Source organism: Haliotis rufescens, unplaced genomic scaffold (assembly GCF_023055435.1).
Source record: "Haliotis rufescens isolate VD_foot unplaced genomic scaffold, xgHalRufe1.0.p SCAF_85, whole genome shotgun sequence".
Taxonomy (NCBI): domain Eukaryota; kingdom Metazoa; phylum Mollusca; class Gastropoda; order Lepetellida; family Haliotidae; genus Haliotis; species Haliotis rufescens.
Window position 1 is genome coordinate 22,756 of NW_025964378.1, and position 15,760 is coordinate 38,515.

Below are 15,760 nucleotides of genomic sequence, written 5' to 3' on the forward strand. Positions count from 1 at the left end.
TTAGGTTGCATTTTTCAATACTAGGTGGCACTGGTGCATGTCTTGACCTATATATAGCTGCATTGAGCTCTAGATATTCGATGTATGTTGAATGTACTAGTTAAGCTTCAGACTTGATGTTTCTGTCATCTCTGTGACTTGTGTATTTTTTTCACTAAGCGTGTGACATGATCGATACTTGGATAAGGATGTAAACAATTCATTATCCACTGATGCACCGATTTATCATCCCTAGGGCTAGGACGAGTCCAAATTTACTACCCAGGTACCCAACCCCATATTACCCAACCCTACCTGGATACCTGCTGTAGGTCTTGAGAGTTGGGTACACAATGTCTGATTGGGTATTGTTTTACTGTAACCCTGGCAAAAAGTTTTTACATACACCTATAAAACGATCTGGTCATGCATACACTGAAGTTGACTGAAGCTCAAAACATAATATTCAGAAGGAATTAGCGACTTCTAGGTAACCATGGAGTTATAGTATGGATTTTCTCTCGTTAAACAATATCTCACGTGACTAACCTCGGGTCCAGGAAGTCTTGTGGGTACCTGGGTCCTACTCAGTACCGATCCGACCCGAGTACCCGAGCTACCCGTCCCAGCCCTAATCGTCACACCACCAGCAGATTACTTGCATTTTTCCAATAATCTTCACATAGATATGTATGTAAGGAAGTGAAGTAAGCATGGAGCAAAAACACAAACACACAACTAACCATCTCACAGCCTGTAAATGGTTTGGTATCAAAGGAGGGCGAGAAGTCACAGCTCACCTCGCTGTACTTGGACATAGACACGGGCTTGACAATCCAGGCATACTCTGCTCGGACCAGCCGGAGGGCGTTGAGAGCAGCAAGGTAGCACTGAGCCTGTCTCTGGAGCCCCTTGAGGCCCGGCAGCTCCCGACCCAGTCGCATCCCGTGCTCATACATCACATGCCCAGCTGTAACACAGGACGAGTAGGTTATCAGGGAGACAGGAGGAGGTTCGTCATTCAACAAGGCTAGCTGTCACACATGTGGCATGTCCTCACGACAACACTCTCAATACAAACACTATGGTGTCATGTCTACCCAATAACTCTCTCCATACAAACACTATGGTGTCATGTCTACCCTAAAACACTCTCCATACAAACACTATGGTGTCATGTCTACCCAATAACTCTCTCCATACAAACACTATGGTGTCATGTCTACCCTAAAACACTCTCCATACAAACACTATGGTGTCATGTCTACCCTAAAACACTCTCCATACAAACACTATGGTGTCATGTCTACCCTAAAACACTCTCCATACAAACACTATGGTGTCATGTCTACCCAATAACTCTCTCCATACAAACACTATGGTGTCATGTCTACCCTAAAACACTCTCCATACAAACACTATGGTGTCATGTCTACCCAATAGCTCTCCATACAAACACTATGGTGTCATGTCTACCCAATAACTTTCTCCATACAAACACTATGGTGTCATGTCTACCCAATAGCTCTCCATACAAACACTATCCAGGACCACTTGAGGTCTCATGTCCACCCAATAACTCTCTCCACACAGTCTTCTTTATGTCAGTCAAAGGCTACAATTTCTCTTACTTGCAGGAAATTAACAAGTCATTCAATAACGTAATAATATAACCACAAAAAAATACTGTTCCATAAAACAGCAAGATTACCACTTGAGTGAAAACTACTCCCACTGACAGAGCTCATCTTCCTGAGGCAAGGGAGTTAACTGGCTGTAAAAGTCCAGTTTCCACCCTTGCCGAACTAAGGTGAAATTTGTGGGCTCAATCAAAGGGCCAACCAGTGGCTATTAAGGGTAATGTCCCTGCTATGTCCCTCCTCTTGACCAATCAGATTCCACCTCTCATATCACTTGCATTTGCTTAAAAAAAATGGTGCCGTCCAGTGAAGATCTGATCAATAATCAAAATCTGTATTATAATAAAACGTATCCTACTTTGCAAAGTGCATCAAATCATGTGAGCACCTTGATTAAACACATGAAAAGATTTGGAAAATATCTGTTAACTCTGAGCAGACGGTACACATGCTTTGTAAATCCTGCAATCGACCGAAATCTACATGGGCAGTTTATGAACCGGATATCTATTTCTTTACACGGTTTTGATTGGATTATGCATAGACTCATTGGTCCAGTCAAAATGTAACTCCATAATTCCAGCCTAGTTCGGCAAGGGTGGAAACTGGACTTTTCTGGTCAGTTAACTCCCTTGCCTCGAGAAGATGGACAGAGCTAAGCACAGCCTGGGACTGCAGGAGTTACCTTTTCTGAAGTTGTTCCTGTAGATGTGGAAGGAGTAGAGGAGGTTGTAGTAGTTGTGGGTGGCGAGGTCAACTGACCGCGCCCTGCTCTCCAGAATATTCACAACCTGAGAACACACAGAAATCAGGGGACTACTTCTCTGGATATCTAGCACCTTGTTTAGAATCTTCATAAATGAAACAGCAAGAATGAACATGTCTGGTCTTTAGTTGGTTGGTTTGTTGTGTAACGCCGCACTCAGCAATATTCCAGCTATATGACGGCGGTCTGTAAATAATTGAGTCTTGACCAGACAATCCAGCGATTAATATCATGAGCATCGATCCACGCAATTGGGATCGATGACATGCATCAACTAAGTCAGCAAGCCTGATCACCAGATCCCGTTAGTCGCCTTTTACGACAAGCATCGTCACCTTTTACGGCAAGCATGGGTTGCTGAAGACCTATTCTACCCCGGAATCCTACGACTGAATAGCCTGAGGCAGCCTCTTCAAGCCTGTATGCACCTAGGAGTCACATTGTATCACAGTTATGCCACAGCACGTCATCTTGAAGTGGGAACTATCATAGGTAACCACAACTAGGTGGACACGGCAACGAAGGACCATAATCATAGACAATCTGGGATTCTTATTACGATCAGATCCTGGGATGGGTAAGGGACACAACTCAGTACAAGGGACCATCGTGCCTTTGACCATGAGGGTCACCCACTAATAGTGATAGTGACAATGAGGTGAGGTGAAATGGGGTTTAACATCGCGTCAAAGATTATTGCACTTACAAAGCGACGTGCATGCATGCGTGCGTGCGTGCGTGCGTGCGTGCGTGCGTGCGTGTGTCTGCTTGTACTAGTCCGGTCTGAGGCCTATTTCTAGTCCTAGCTCACTGAGATACACAGTTTAACATGAATACCCCACTCAGACACAGTATACTGACTCCGAGACGACCAGGTCTAGTTTTAGCCCCTTAATGCCGAACGCCAGACAGGGTAGCAACAAGTACCATCTTTTCACGTCTTTTGGTATGATGCAGCCGGGGATCGAACCCCGCACCTTACACTTTCCGAGCGGACACTCTACCACTAGACCACGGAGGCGGTCGAGAATGACCATGATCTCAGCAGTATGGTCTCATAAGAAAATGTTCATGTTTGTGTGTAACGGCAGTTGTGGCATTGTTGCCTTTGTGGGCATAGGAAGCTGCTTAAGGCAATAATAAATTAATTGCTAGATTATCATCCCCACCCAACTCACGAATTACCCAAAGACAAATTGTTTATAACGACATCAGTTGTGAAACGGCCATTTCATGTTTACGGCATGCCGTAAATTGGTCTACAACCTAGGTGCGTGCTGCCTAGGGTCTGCATGCTGTCAGCTGTCAAGATGGTGCTCGCTATTTTGAAAATACGGGAGGGTGTGCAAACCAGTAAGACTGGTAAGCCTGTTCTTTGCCAGAGTCTATGACTCTTCATATAGAAATCTTCAACAAGCCTGCTCCCAACTTTTGAAAAAGAGGTGGATGATAATACAGCAATTATAATTTACTATGGCCTAACAATGAACCAAGTGCTACATTGTGGCCCTCCGAGCTTTACCTCGTCCTGCAGGTCGATGTAGGGGAACTCAACAAGGGCCTGCAGATCTCCCCTCTCGCACAGGACAACCAGCAACTGCCGCAAACAGTCCTTCCGTCTGTTGAAGTTAACGAATATTGTCACATTATTTGAAACTGGCCATGTAAGATCCGGGTTAGAATCTTCAAAAAAACCATGCATGTCATAAAAGGCAACTAACGGCATAGTGTGGTCAGACCTGCTGACTTGGTTGATGCATATCATTGTAACCCACTTGTGTGGATCGATACAGATCACCTTTATATGGCTGGAATATTGCTGAGTGCGACGTTAAACAACAAAACAAACAAACATATTTACAATATTTCCAAGAAAGGGATAAATTGGGAAAAAGCATTATTTTGCACCCACATGAAGTAATAGGAACACATACCAATATCTTTAAATTGGAGAAGCCAAAGGATACCTTTGATGTGGAAGCAAGGTACAGAACTTCATAATTCAAGTACATGTGTCAATGGCAAGTGCATGATTTGTATGGGGTGAGTCAGTGAGTTGGGTGTAATGCCGCTTTAAACAGTATTCCAGTTTTATCACGGCATTTCAGCTTAATGTGGGAGGAAAGCCCCAAGTGATGCAGGTCTCAGACGTTTACCACTTTGGGAAAACCCAGGAGCACGGGTATGGTGCTGACAAACCTAGAAACATAATCGGGGCGAACCGAGATTCAAACCCACAATCATAGGTTTCTGGCGTGCCCAAGGGATGCAACTCTGCACAGCGTATCGCGGCGCCTTAGATGACTGGGCCACCCATGCCCCCCATGATTTGTCTGGGGATCTGTAACTTATCACAGTTCCCCAGCATGCAGAAAGTATGACATGACTGTCACCAAGCTAGCAGTTCATCTCTCACCTGGAAGGCTCCGGGTTGGCGATCATGGCCTCGTAGGCATCCTCGTTGTGACCAAGCTCCAGATGATACTTGAACACTTTGGACCATAATGTTGCCTGGAGAAAAATGTTAAGTCACCATCGTTACGTGCACTTAAATCTATAATACCTAATATCAGACCAGCATTTATGATTGATTGGCATAGAAGTTGGGTAACATGCTTAATGAAGTGCTAGCATTTGCTCCCGAAACATTGCATCACTGTAAATAAAGAAGTTGTCCTCACAAATAGCACGTTGCAGCAGGATCACGAGAGGTACATGGAGTTTTATGCCTAGAGCAGAGGGGAGTGTTATAAAACCTAATAAGAGACTCATAAAATCCCATGTACTCCGAGTGATACCGGTACAACAAATTTATCTTTAATACCAACATGTTTTAATCTGCTGTTATGAAAGAATTAAAACAAATTCAAAATTGATAGAAACAGCTGTTTAATTGAGCTGAGGTTCACTTGGGCTATGTCACGTGACTTTCATTGACTCAGAAAAGCGCGGCTTTCTGCTTCAAGGCAGGACATAAGGGATCTATTCTCTCCCTAGTTTCTTCATGGCGGGGTATAAGGGACTTATTCTCCCCCTATTTTCTTCATGGTGGGGTATAAGGGATTTATTCTCCCCCTATTTTCTTCATGGTGGGGTATATGGGATTTATTCTCCCCCTATTTTCTTCATGGCGGGGTATAAGGGATTTATTCTCCCCCTATTTTCTTCATGGCAGGGATTTATTCTTCCCCTATTTTCTACATGGCAGGGTATAGGGATTTATTCTCCCTCTCAGAAATGTATTTCCCTCGCAAGTGGGATACATAGTATTTTATGAAGATCATGTGGACCAATCACACACTAACACACACAACCTAAAAAGTGTTATTCATCAGCCAACAAGTGACGAAACAGATAAGTGACTCGGGTGTTCACCAAATGCAATCTATGATATTGGTGTCAGGAAAACTGCTCTCAAATGACATGGAGCTTCTGCATTTATAACAAAATAACAAATCTAAATTCTGCTCTTGTCAGCATAAGTGATCGAACAGTTATAACGCAGCCTGGGAATACAGTGGTGGAACAAGATACCTCAAGGACCGATGAAGAAATTTTGAAAGGGATGGGGCTAGGGAGTGATAAGATGAATGTTGAAATTAAAATGTTGCATGCTTCTTATTTAGAGTTAAATTCTGTGTAACTCTGGTCCACTACTTACCAGATTGTCGTCATCCTCACTGGCAGCTCCGATGGCTGTCTTTGCCAGATGGATGACCATGTCGGGCAGGTTGAACTCCTCAAACTGACGTATCACCTGCACACAACATAGAGCTGCACTTGTACATATTCTTCACAATAAACACATCTTCAAACTGATTTGATTTCAAGGCATTTAGCCTAAGAAGGTGAGTGAGTGTAATGCCTCTCTGAGAAGTATTTCATAGTCAGTGTGTCAGCTTAACGTGGGAGAAAAACTCAAAGTGATGACATTTGCTGATGTTTACCACTTTAGCGAAACCCAGTAGCATGGGTATGGTGCTACCATCCCAAGAATATTAATTCGGGGCTCATCTTGGATTCAAACCCACAGTTATCGGATCCTGGCATTAAGGAAAAGGTAACTGTGATCATTTTCTTATTCATAAAATTGTGATTTTTCAGCAGCACTCTGTTTTTAGTTCAAGACTTAAGACATCCTGGTGTTTAACCAGGCTTAAGATGCACCGCACAGGATTACAAATTGTTTTTCATTATTTCATGAATTAGAATTAAGCAAATTAAAACATTCCATTTCAAATTCTGCCAAATAGTTACATACATTGTTTCTATTTTTTGGATTGTTGCTATGGTTCAAAGTTTCATGTCAGTTCCTATTTCCCTGGAACAAACCCAGGCACTATGAACCACTCCTGTCCACTCCTCACTGACCTTGAGATAGTACAGGACCTCCATCTTGTGAAATTCCTCCTCATCTGTCTGCAGTAACTTGTGACTAAGGAACGTCTCGTTGCCGACACCGCTGCCGGCCTGGGTGAAGCACTGAGCAGCCTTCTGGGGCTCGCTGAAAGGAAGAAGTTGCCAGTACCAGAGCTCCAGATAAGCTTTTGGTGTTGTGGGTATTTTACCCATGCATTTTAAAATCATTGGGTATCAGTAATTCTATCTGCGTATTCAAATTTCTGTTACCCACTTGTTTTTACACATGTGGGTATTTAAGTTAAATATTTAAAAACACTATTCATCTAGTCCCTGCAAACTGGTGTCGTGTGGGTTCGAGAGCTTTATAGGACTCAAAAATACCACGATACTTCCACAAGAAAGTGTGATGGCAAATGATCATGATGTAACTGTCATCGTGGAGTTTGGCAAGCTTGACGGAATGCCCGTTTATAATTTCAAAATAAGTTGCTGATTTGCTAATCGAATACGCAGGGTTACTTCACAATATTTTGATGATACGCACAAGTTTTATTTTTGTAACGTATCTGTAATGTTCGTTGCGTATTTGATACGCTTGGATTATATTTTACTGTGTATTTCTGCATTTCTGATGCGTATTTCATGCAGATACGCAGCTTATCTGGAGCTCTGCAGTACAGCACCAATTGTGTGAGTGAGTGTGTGAGTGAGTGAGTGAGTGTGTTGGGAGATGAGAGAGAGAGAGAGAGAGAGAGAGAGAGAGAGAGAGAGAGAGAGAGAGAGAGAGAGAAAAGAAAAGAAAACAACAACAAACATCTTTGCACTCATTTGTTTATGTACCATATCTCGATTTGGGCAGAAAACGACTAGTCCTTCCAGAGTTTCACAATTTTTCAACAACAAATAAAACCTTTTAACCTATAATTTATTTATGTGGACACAAACAACTCAATATCCCCGGTAAACTTACTCAAAATGCAGGTAGCACAGCCCAAGCAGGAAGCGTCTGGATGCCACGTTCCACTCACACCAGCTGCTCAGCAGACGGACATACTCCTGTAGGTGTAGGTACTGACACGAACCTACAAGGAACTCTGGGAACAGGAAGTTGTCGCTCATCGGCCATCTTGTATTAGGCTAAGGACATGTATCAGTAAATTTCTATTAATTGTTTCACATGGAAAACAATTATGACTATCAACTCATCTCCTGATACCCAAAGTGACAAAAAATTTCCAGAAGCAAAAAATGTCAATTAACAAATGCAGAGTACAACTGACATGTTGTTTGTAACACTCTTCTTGTTAAAACTTATAGAATCATTGAACACAATAAGGGAACAGTAACACTGAAACAAGAATATGTTCATGCAATTTGATTAATAAGTGTGTACCCTATGCACCACATACATGCAGACGACTCAATGGTTGAGTACCTGGGATGAGAGCTGCCTGGAAAACAGCTTAGGTTGCTGAATTTACCAAATATATCAATAATTGTTCACTAATAACCCAACTTTCACATAATGAATGATTTGTTCATATTAGTTTGCATCCACTGCCTTTGCCACAAGAAACTGACTGAAAATGTTCCCATACTTTTTGCATGATTTTTAAAAAATATTTTCCCTTTCTTAGTCAAGATTACTGTTATTTTTTTTCAAAAGTACATCAATACAAACATAATGAATGTATGTTACTATTTGTGTCTTTCTTCATGTAAGTTAATACTTTTTTGATAACAAAAAGGGGGAAAAATGCAAAAACAGGCCAAACTGAATTTCTAGAATTTCTACACAGAGTTATGGGAATTGAATTGCCGCGTAGGCAAGAGGCCACCCTGACTGTTTTGGAAGCTGAAAATGTCAAGGATTTTTCACAGGAAATAAGCCCGAAATAACCTTGAAATATTTCTTATATTTTACCTCCTGTGTAGCGGCACAAATAAAATTGCTGAAATTGTCTTGCCGTAAATGAATTAAAGATCAATAGCAGTGAGAGTTAAACAAAGGATACACAATCTTGGCGACTGTTCTGACGAGAGGGACCAGATGCTGGGCCCAGACAGCTTGGCTCCGGTAGTCGATACCAGGGATCTGAGCCAATATGGAGCGCCCCTGTGCCCCGCCCACACCTTGGATAAACAGCTCAGCAAGAGTGACACTTGGCAGATCTAAAAACATGGCCGACAATGAACTGAATGAATATATGGTGAGAGTGAATAAAAGACTTCATTGGATCAAAATGTCGATTGGTAGCAGTCGGTAGTCAATGTACAGTTAATTTATAAAAGTTGAGCAACTATCGATACAGCCTGATGTATATTGTACTGTTGAAATTAACATCACAGCGTGCCATACATTGTTATGTCGTACCAGTCTTAATTACTCATGGGGCAGACAAGAATACCTGTTACAGGGATGTGAGCAGGTTTTCCCGAAAAAAGAGGAAAAGTCTAGGGGGGTCTGGGGGCATGCCCCCCCAGAAATTTTTAAAACATTTGATTGCATTTTAAGCAATTTCGTGCTGTTTGAACAACATTCACACCAAGAAATGTAATAAGTCAATAGCAAAAAAGTCAAATAAACAAGATGACAGATGCAGTAAAATTTCAAAGTTAAATCAGTACTTTTAAAAAATCGGGCATAGCTTACGCACACCTGGCTACCCGCCAGGTCTGGGAGCAATACTGCCATAAACTTCAACCCCCATCCCCCAGACACAAGGACAACTGTCACAAGCGTGCAATGTCTGACCCTTTCCCCCATGTTGAAGCATATTGAAAAAAACTTACCTTGTACTTACCTTTTGATGAAAAGACAAAACTCCATTGCAAACATAAGACATAAATACAACATATATCCCAATGTTATGGGGTTTTGGACGCTGAAGAAACATTCATAGTTTTCTCGCTAATCACATGAACTGTAAAACATCTCATTCACTTACAGGCTAAAAGACAACTTTATCTTAAAAACAAGCCATCAGCTGACTCTGAGTATTTACAATTTCTGTGTGACGCCACACCCCACGTTATAGTGCAAGTATTCGTGATAGAAAACGTATGCTGGTGAAAGCTCTGATCGAAAACAGGACAATCCGCGACTGTTGTCCGGTTTTCGATCATATTTTTCGGAGTGTTTTTTTTTTTTTTAAATTAAATTTTTACGCGGAAGATGATTTTTTCCGAGGACTACTGTTTTAAAAAACGCGATTTTCCGCGTTTCCGCGGAGATTTCACATCCCTGCTGTTAAGTCTGCTAACGTGTGCTGTTTGTATGGTTTCACCAGAAAAGGGCTTGACGCTTGTACCCATGATGGCAACTGAACCGTGGATTCTGTTTTGACCTCTAGGCTACCCCATCACCAAATTCGTGCAAAGAGATTTGTAGCACAATTCCTGTCTACAAATCATGAAGAACATTCGTACTACTAACTATGTATCGATGATTCTATCAGTCATCAAAACGAAGGACTGATCCCGATACTTACTTGACTTTGACAATGTTACATTTGTTGTATCAGAGATTTCCAGTGCTGCCAACTGTCTGACATTGAACTCCCTGGAACAGACAAGATGGCCACTGACTATTGCTATCATTACAAAACATTGAGACTGAATGAGTGTTGGTTTGCTTGTTGTTCAATGCTGCACACAGCAATATTCCACCAATATGACTGCGGTGTTTAAATAATCGCGTCTGGACCAGAAATTCCAGTGACTGATATCATGAGCACTGATCCACGCAATTGGGATCGATGACATGCATCAACCAAGTCAGCGAGCCTGACCACCTAATCCTGCCTCTTATGACAAGCATAGGCTCCTTTTACAGCAAGCATGGGTTGCTGAAGATCTTGTTCAACACAGCTTTGAACAGTATTTCGGATATATCATGGGGTATCAGCTTAAGGTGGAGTGGGTCTCAGATATTTACCACAGCGGTGAAACCCACAAGCATGGGTATGGTCCTGACAAATCTGGAAACAAAGCAGAGCCAAGGGATGCAACTCTGCACAGTGAATTGCGGTACCTTAAGAAGGCTGGGCCACTAGTGCCCCAAGATGACATGCGAAATGTCCTGATATCTGAAGGAAGAGTACATCTTTCTGTGGTGTCATGCATGATATACTAAGTATGACTTTTGACTCATTCATAAATTTAACTGAGATTAATGAATCATCATAAATAGATTCCCTTTCCTCGCATGTTATGTCAAATGTACTTTGAGTGAGTGAGTTTGATTTTACGCCGCTTTTAGCAATATTCCAGCAATATCACGGCAGTGGGACACCAGAAATGGGCTTCACACATTGTGCCCATGTCGAGAATCGAACCCGGGTCTTCGGCGTGACGAGCGAACACTTTAACCACTAGGCTACCCGACCGCTTTCAAATCTACTTTCAAATTAAGGAAAATATGATATGAAACTGGTATGTGAAACTTAACTGGCATGTGAAACCTAATTGGAATGTGAAACCAAATTGGCTTGTGAAACATCAACTTGGTATCTACTTTGTGAGTGAGAGAAGGTTGTTTTACTCCATTTCAGCAATATTCCAGCTAAGTTCTGTTTGGTTGTTTGATGCTGCACTCAGCAATATTCCAGCTAAGTTCTGTTTGGTTGTTTGATGCTGCACTCAGCCATATTCCAGCTATAAGACGTCTATAAATAATCGAGCATGGATCAGACAATCCCATCCAGTGATTGACATCATGAGCATCGATCCACACAACTGGGATACCATGACATGCATAAACCAAGTCAGCGAGCCTGACCACCTGATCCAGTAAGTCGCATAGTAGCTTTTACAGCAAGCATGGGTTGCTGAAGATCTCTTCTACCCCAGATCTTCACGGGTCTCCAGCTAAGTAAAGGCAATCATTGAGTCAGGTCCAGACATACTGCTGAAACCAGTGATTGATGTTATGAACAATATCCCAAGCTGTCTGGGTACCGTTACTCACAATATACCAAATCATCCAGCCCGACCCAATATAGTCGCCTCTCACGACAGGCAACAGAGAGCCAGGGATGTACTGACACACGGGTCCCAACAGGGACTTTGTGTGCAAATCAAAATGTGACATCTCCAAGACACGATAGAACAAATCATTCCAACTCATATTCACATAAAAGAATCAAACACTCACAGGGCAGTATTTTGGTTGCCAATGACAACTGACTGTGAAGCCCATACCAGGAGGAGATAACTCTGTATGAGTGATCCTGTGAGAGGGATGAGGTCTTCACACACAACAGAGGACACATCCGGTCGCAGTCCATGCTGAAGAAATGACATCCAGAAATGTTCACTGTAGAAACTTAGTCCAACATTAAAGGGACAGAATGCGCACAGTTCAAGTGTCATGTTAATTAGAGTGCTTGTACTATTTCAAACTTTTAGGGCGTTTCCACAGGAGCTTGATAATTTTACATTAAATGTAATACTTAAGGCTAAAAAACAAATATTCCTGGTTAACAGGCACCGCCACACGCATCATCACAAAGTCCGCCACGTTGCATTTTTATTTCCATTAAAAAAAATGAAAAAAATCCTAAAATATTCCGTGTTTCAAACACACGACCCCAGATGTGAAATTCTACAATACTTAAAAACAAATCGTATTTTCGTGCAGTTGCTTCCCTTTTCATGCACAGTTGTACTGCGCATCCCGTGCGTTATGGTCATGGCGGCAGTAGGAGTTTGTGTGCTTGTCTTGCTGTTTGCAATTGATAGAAAGACTGAGGACTTTGTATCTCTAACGTTTAATGTTCGTTTCAAGGTGAGTTTATCATGAGTTGATGTGATTTGCTGATCAGATCATACACAATTTTAAAGCAATGTAATTTTAATATGCCAAAATTAACAAACTTGAATCAAATCTTCGAGAAAAGGAATATAATTGATTACAAACTAAAGTCCAGATACACAAAGAACACTTTTATATCCAGATAGTGTAATAATATGACTTGGGTACTTCAGTCATATTTGTTGTCATGCTTCTTCCAGTGTTGTGTGCTCACTATGACATTTTCGTATTGTGAAATAAAATCAAAGCTCATTGTATGCTTGTATCATGCACACACTGAAAGTCCAATGGTAGTCAAATACTGTATTCCAGGGTTTTACTAATCAAGGAACTCATTCATGTCGGGAGGCCCTTTCCCAGGTTGATGGTACACAATTGTTTATTTGGTTACATACTAGTTGGAACAATAAAAGAACTGCACTATTTTTTCAAAAGCCAGTGCCTGAGAACCATTATTTAATATTTATTAAAGCTTAATACTTAACCAGTCCAACAATTTGCATTAGGTCTCATAATTTACAATAAGTTAAAATATCACTATTTGGGCTATTAGACTGCAGGTTAATTTCGTTACAATGTTCTAACTTGACCAAGGTTATAAGGCTATGTTGAAATGTTCAGCAAACAAACAAATAAACAAACACTTTAGGCTGACTATATCATGATGTGACGGGAACCCCACAGGTCAATGACCAGTAGATCAGAAACATCCCCCTGTTTTACCTGGTCTCCCAGTCTGATGGCTGCCACCTGGAGCACGAGGAGGTCTCGGCAGAACGACAGCCGTGTTGTACACATCTGCTCCAGGCAGACGGCCAGGATGGCGGAGGACGTGGAGCTGGTGAACAGCTGGCTGCAACTCAGCTGGCGGGATGCATCTACAACTGCAGGAGGAAGGAAGATGAAACTTTGGGTTGTTATTTCTAGGCAGTGGGATACTTTTGGCATTTTTTCTTTTAATTATGAATCTGCAAAATGACAGATCCGCAAAAAGCAGCAAAACGATACCAGTCATCCGTCAGACACTCACTAGTCATCCAGCAGACACTGCAGTCATCCATCAGACACTCATCAGTCATCTATCAGCCACTGCAGTCATCCATCAGACACTGCAGTCATCCATCAGACACTCACCAGTCATCCATCAGACACTCACCAGTCATCTATCAGACACTCACCAGTCATCCAGCAGACACTCACCAGTCATCCAGCAGACACTCACCAGGCATCCAGCAGACACTGCAGGCATCTATCAGACACTGCAGGCATCTATCAGACACTGCAGGCATCTATCAGACACTCACCAGTCATCTATCAGATACTCACTAGTCATCTATCAGACACTGCAGGCATCTATCAGACACTGTAGGCATCTATCAGACACTGCAGGCATCTATCAGACACTCACCAGTCATCTATCAGACACTGCAGGCATCTATCAGACACTCACCAGTCATCTATCAGACACTGCAGTCATCCATCAGACACTCACCAGTCATCCATCAGACACTGCAGGCATCTATCAGACACTCACCAGTCATCTATCAGATACTCACCAGTCATCTATCAGACACTGCAGGCATCTAACAGACACTGTAAGCATCTATCAGACACTGCAGGCATCTATCAGACACTCACCAGTCATCTATCAGACACTGCAGGCATCTATCAGACACTCACCAGTCATCTATCAGACACTGCAGTCATCCATCAGACACTCACCAGTCACCTATCAGACACTCACCAGTCATCCATCAGACACTCACCAGTCATCCAGCAGACACTGCAGTCATCCATCAGATACTCACCAGTCATCCAGCAGACACTCACCAGTCATCCAGCAGACACTGCAGGCATCTATCAGACACTCACCAGTCATCCAGCAGACACTGCAGTCATCCATCAGACACTCACCAGTCATCTATCAGACACTGCAGTCATCCATCAGACACTCACCAGTCATCCATCAGATACTGCAGTCATCCATCAGATACTCACCAGTCATCCAGCAGACACTCACCAGTCATCCAGCAGACACTCACCAGTCATCCAGCAGACACTGCAGTCATCCATCAGATACTCACCAGTCATCCAGCAGACACTCACCAGTCATCCAGCAGACACTCACCAGTCATCCAGCAGACACTGCAGGCATCTATCAGACACTCACCAGTCATCCAGCAGACACTGCAGTCATCCATCAGACACTCACCAGTCATCTATCAGACACTGTAGTCATCCATCAGACACTCACCAGTCATCCATCAGATACTGCAGTCATCCATCAGATACTCACAAGTCATCCAGCAGACACTCACCAGTCATCCAGCAGACACTCACCAGTCATCCAGCAGACACTGCAGTCACCAGTCATCCAGCAGACACTCACCAGTCATCCAGCAGACACTCACCAGTCATCCAGCAGACACTGCAGGCATCTATCAGACACTCACCAGTCATCCAGCAGACACTGCAGTCATCCATCAGACACTCACCAGTCATCCATCAGACACTGCAGTCATCCAGCAGATACTCACCAGTCATCCAGCAGACACTCACCAGTCATCCATCAGACACTCACCAGTCATCCAGCAGACACTCACCAGTCATCCAGCAGACACTGCAGGCATCTATCAGACACTACAGGCATCTATCAGACACTCACCAGTCATCTATCAGAGACTCACCTGAGTCATCCAGCATGAAGTCCTCCTCCTGGTTGCTGAGGTCAAGGATCTTAAGCAGGACGCGCAGGGCTGACACCAGGTTGTGTATCTCCTCCAGACGGTCACCGACATCCGTGGCAAGCAGGGAGTCACCTCTAGATGGACAATGTACAGAGGACAGGGTCAGTGAGGACAGTGTCAGTGAGGACAGGGTCAGTGTGGACAGGGTCAGTGTGGACAGGGTCAGTGTATGTGGGCAAGGGTATATTCTGTTTTTCATTCTTAATTCTGCAGGTTTCCAAGGCATAATACTGACAGGAAACAAGCCGTAAATAGAAGGCAATTCACCTCATTCCTAAGCATAAAACCAAATTTCTTTGTTGGATATCTTTCTTTGTAATCCTTTTATTTTTGAAAAACACCAACCCTCAAACACCTGTAATATCCCGATTTTTGTATTTCTTCACCAACTGTAATTAGGGCATGAGTTGACTTATACCCCACAGGGTCAGTGAGGACAGGGTCAGTGTGG

At 42.8% G+C, this 15,760-nt stretch overlaps 1 protein-coding gene across 3 annotated transcripts in view; it reads right to left on the reverse strand.

Annotated features, from left to right (window-relative positions):
• LOC124146922 (nuclear pore complex protein Nup160-like) overlaps window positions 1–15,760 on the reverse strand; it is a 40,248-nt gene that overhangs the window by 8,412 nt on the left and 16,076 nt on the right. For 2 of the 3 annotated variants that reach the window (XM_048390170.1, XM_048390169.1), the window contains exons 17-28: window positions 15,250–15,383; window positions 13,286–13,446; window positions 11,903–12,036; window positions 10,239–10,309; window positions 8,763–8,919; window positions 7,718–7,873; window positions 6,757–6,889; window positions 6,047–6,142; window positions 4,802–4,896; window positions 3,908–4,004; window positions 2,305–2,410; window positions 723–949 (exon numbers count right to left, since the gene is read on the reverse strand). In XM_048390170.1, coding sequence (XP_048246127.1) covers window positions 723–949; window positions 2,305–2,410; window positions 3,908–4,004; window positions 4,802–4,896; window positions 6,047–6,142; window positions 6,757–6,889; window positions 7,718–7,873; window positions 8,763–8,919; window positions 10,239–10,309; window positions 11,903–12,036; window positions 13,286–13,446; window positions 15,250–15,383 — 1,567 coding nt within the window. The remainder of the gene's footprint in view (window positions 1–722; window positions 950–2,304; window positions 2,411–3,907; window positions 4,005–4,801; window positions 4,897–6,046; window positions 6,143–6,756; window positions 6,890–7,717; window positions 7,874–8,762; window positions 8,920–10,238; window positions 10,310–11,902; window positions 12,037–13,285; window positions 13,447–15,249; window positions 15,384–15,760) is intronic. The other variant, XM_048390171.1, reaches the window with a different exon arrangement.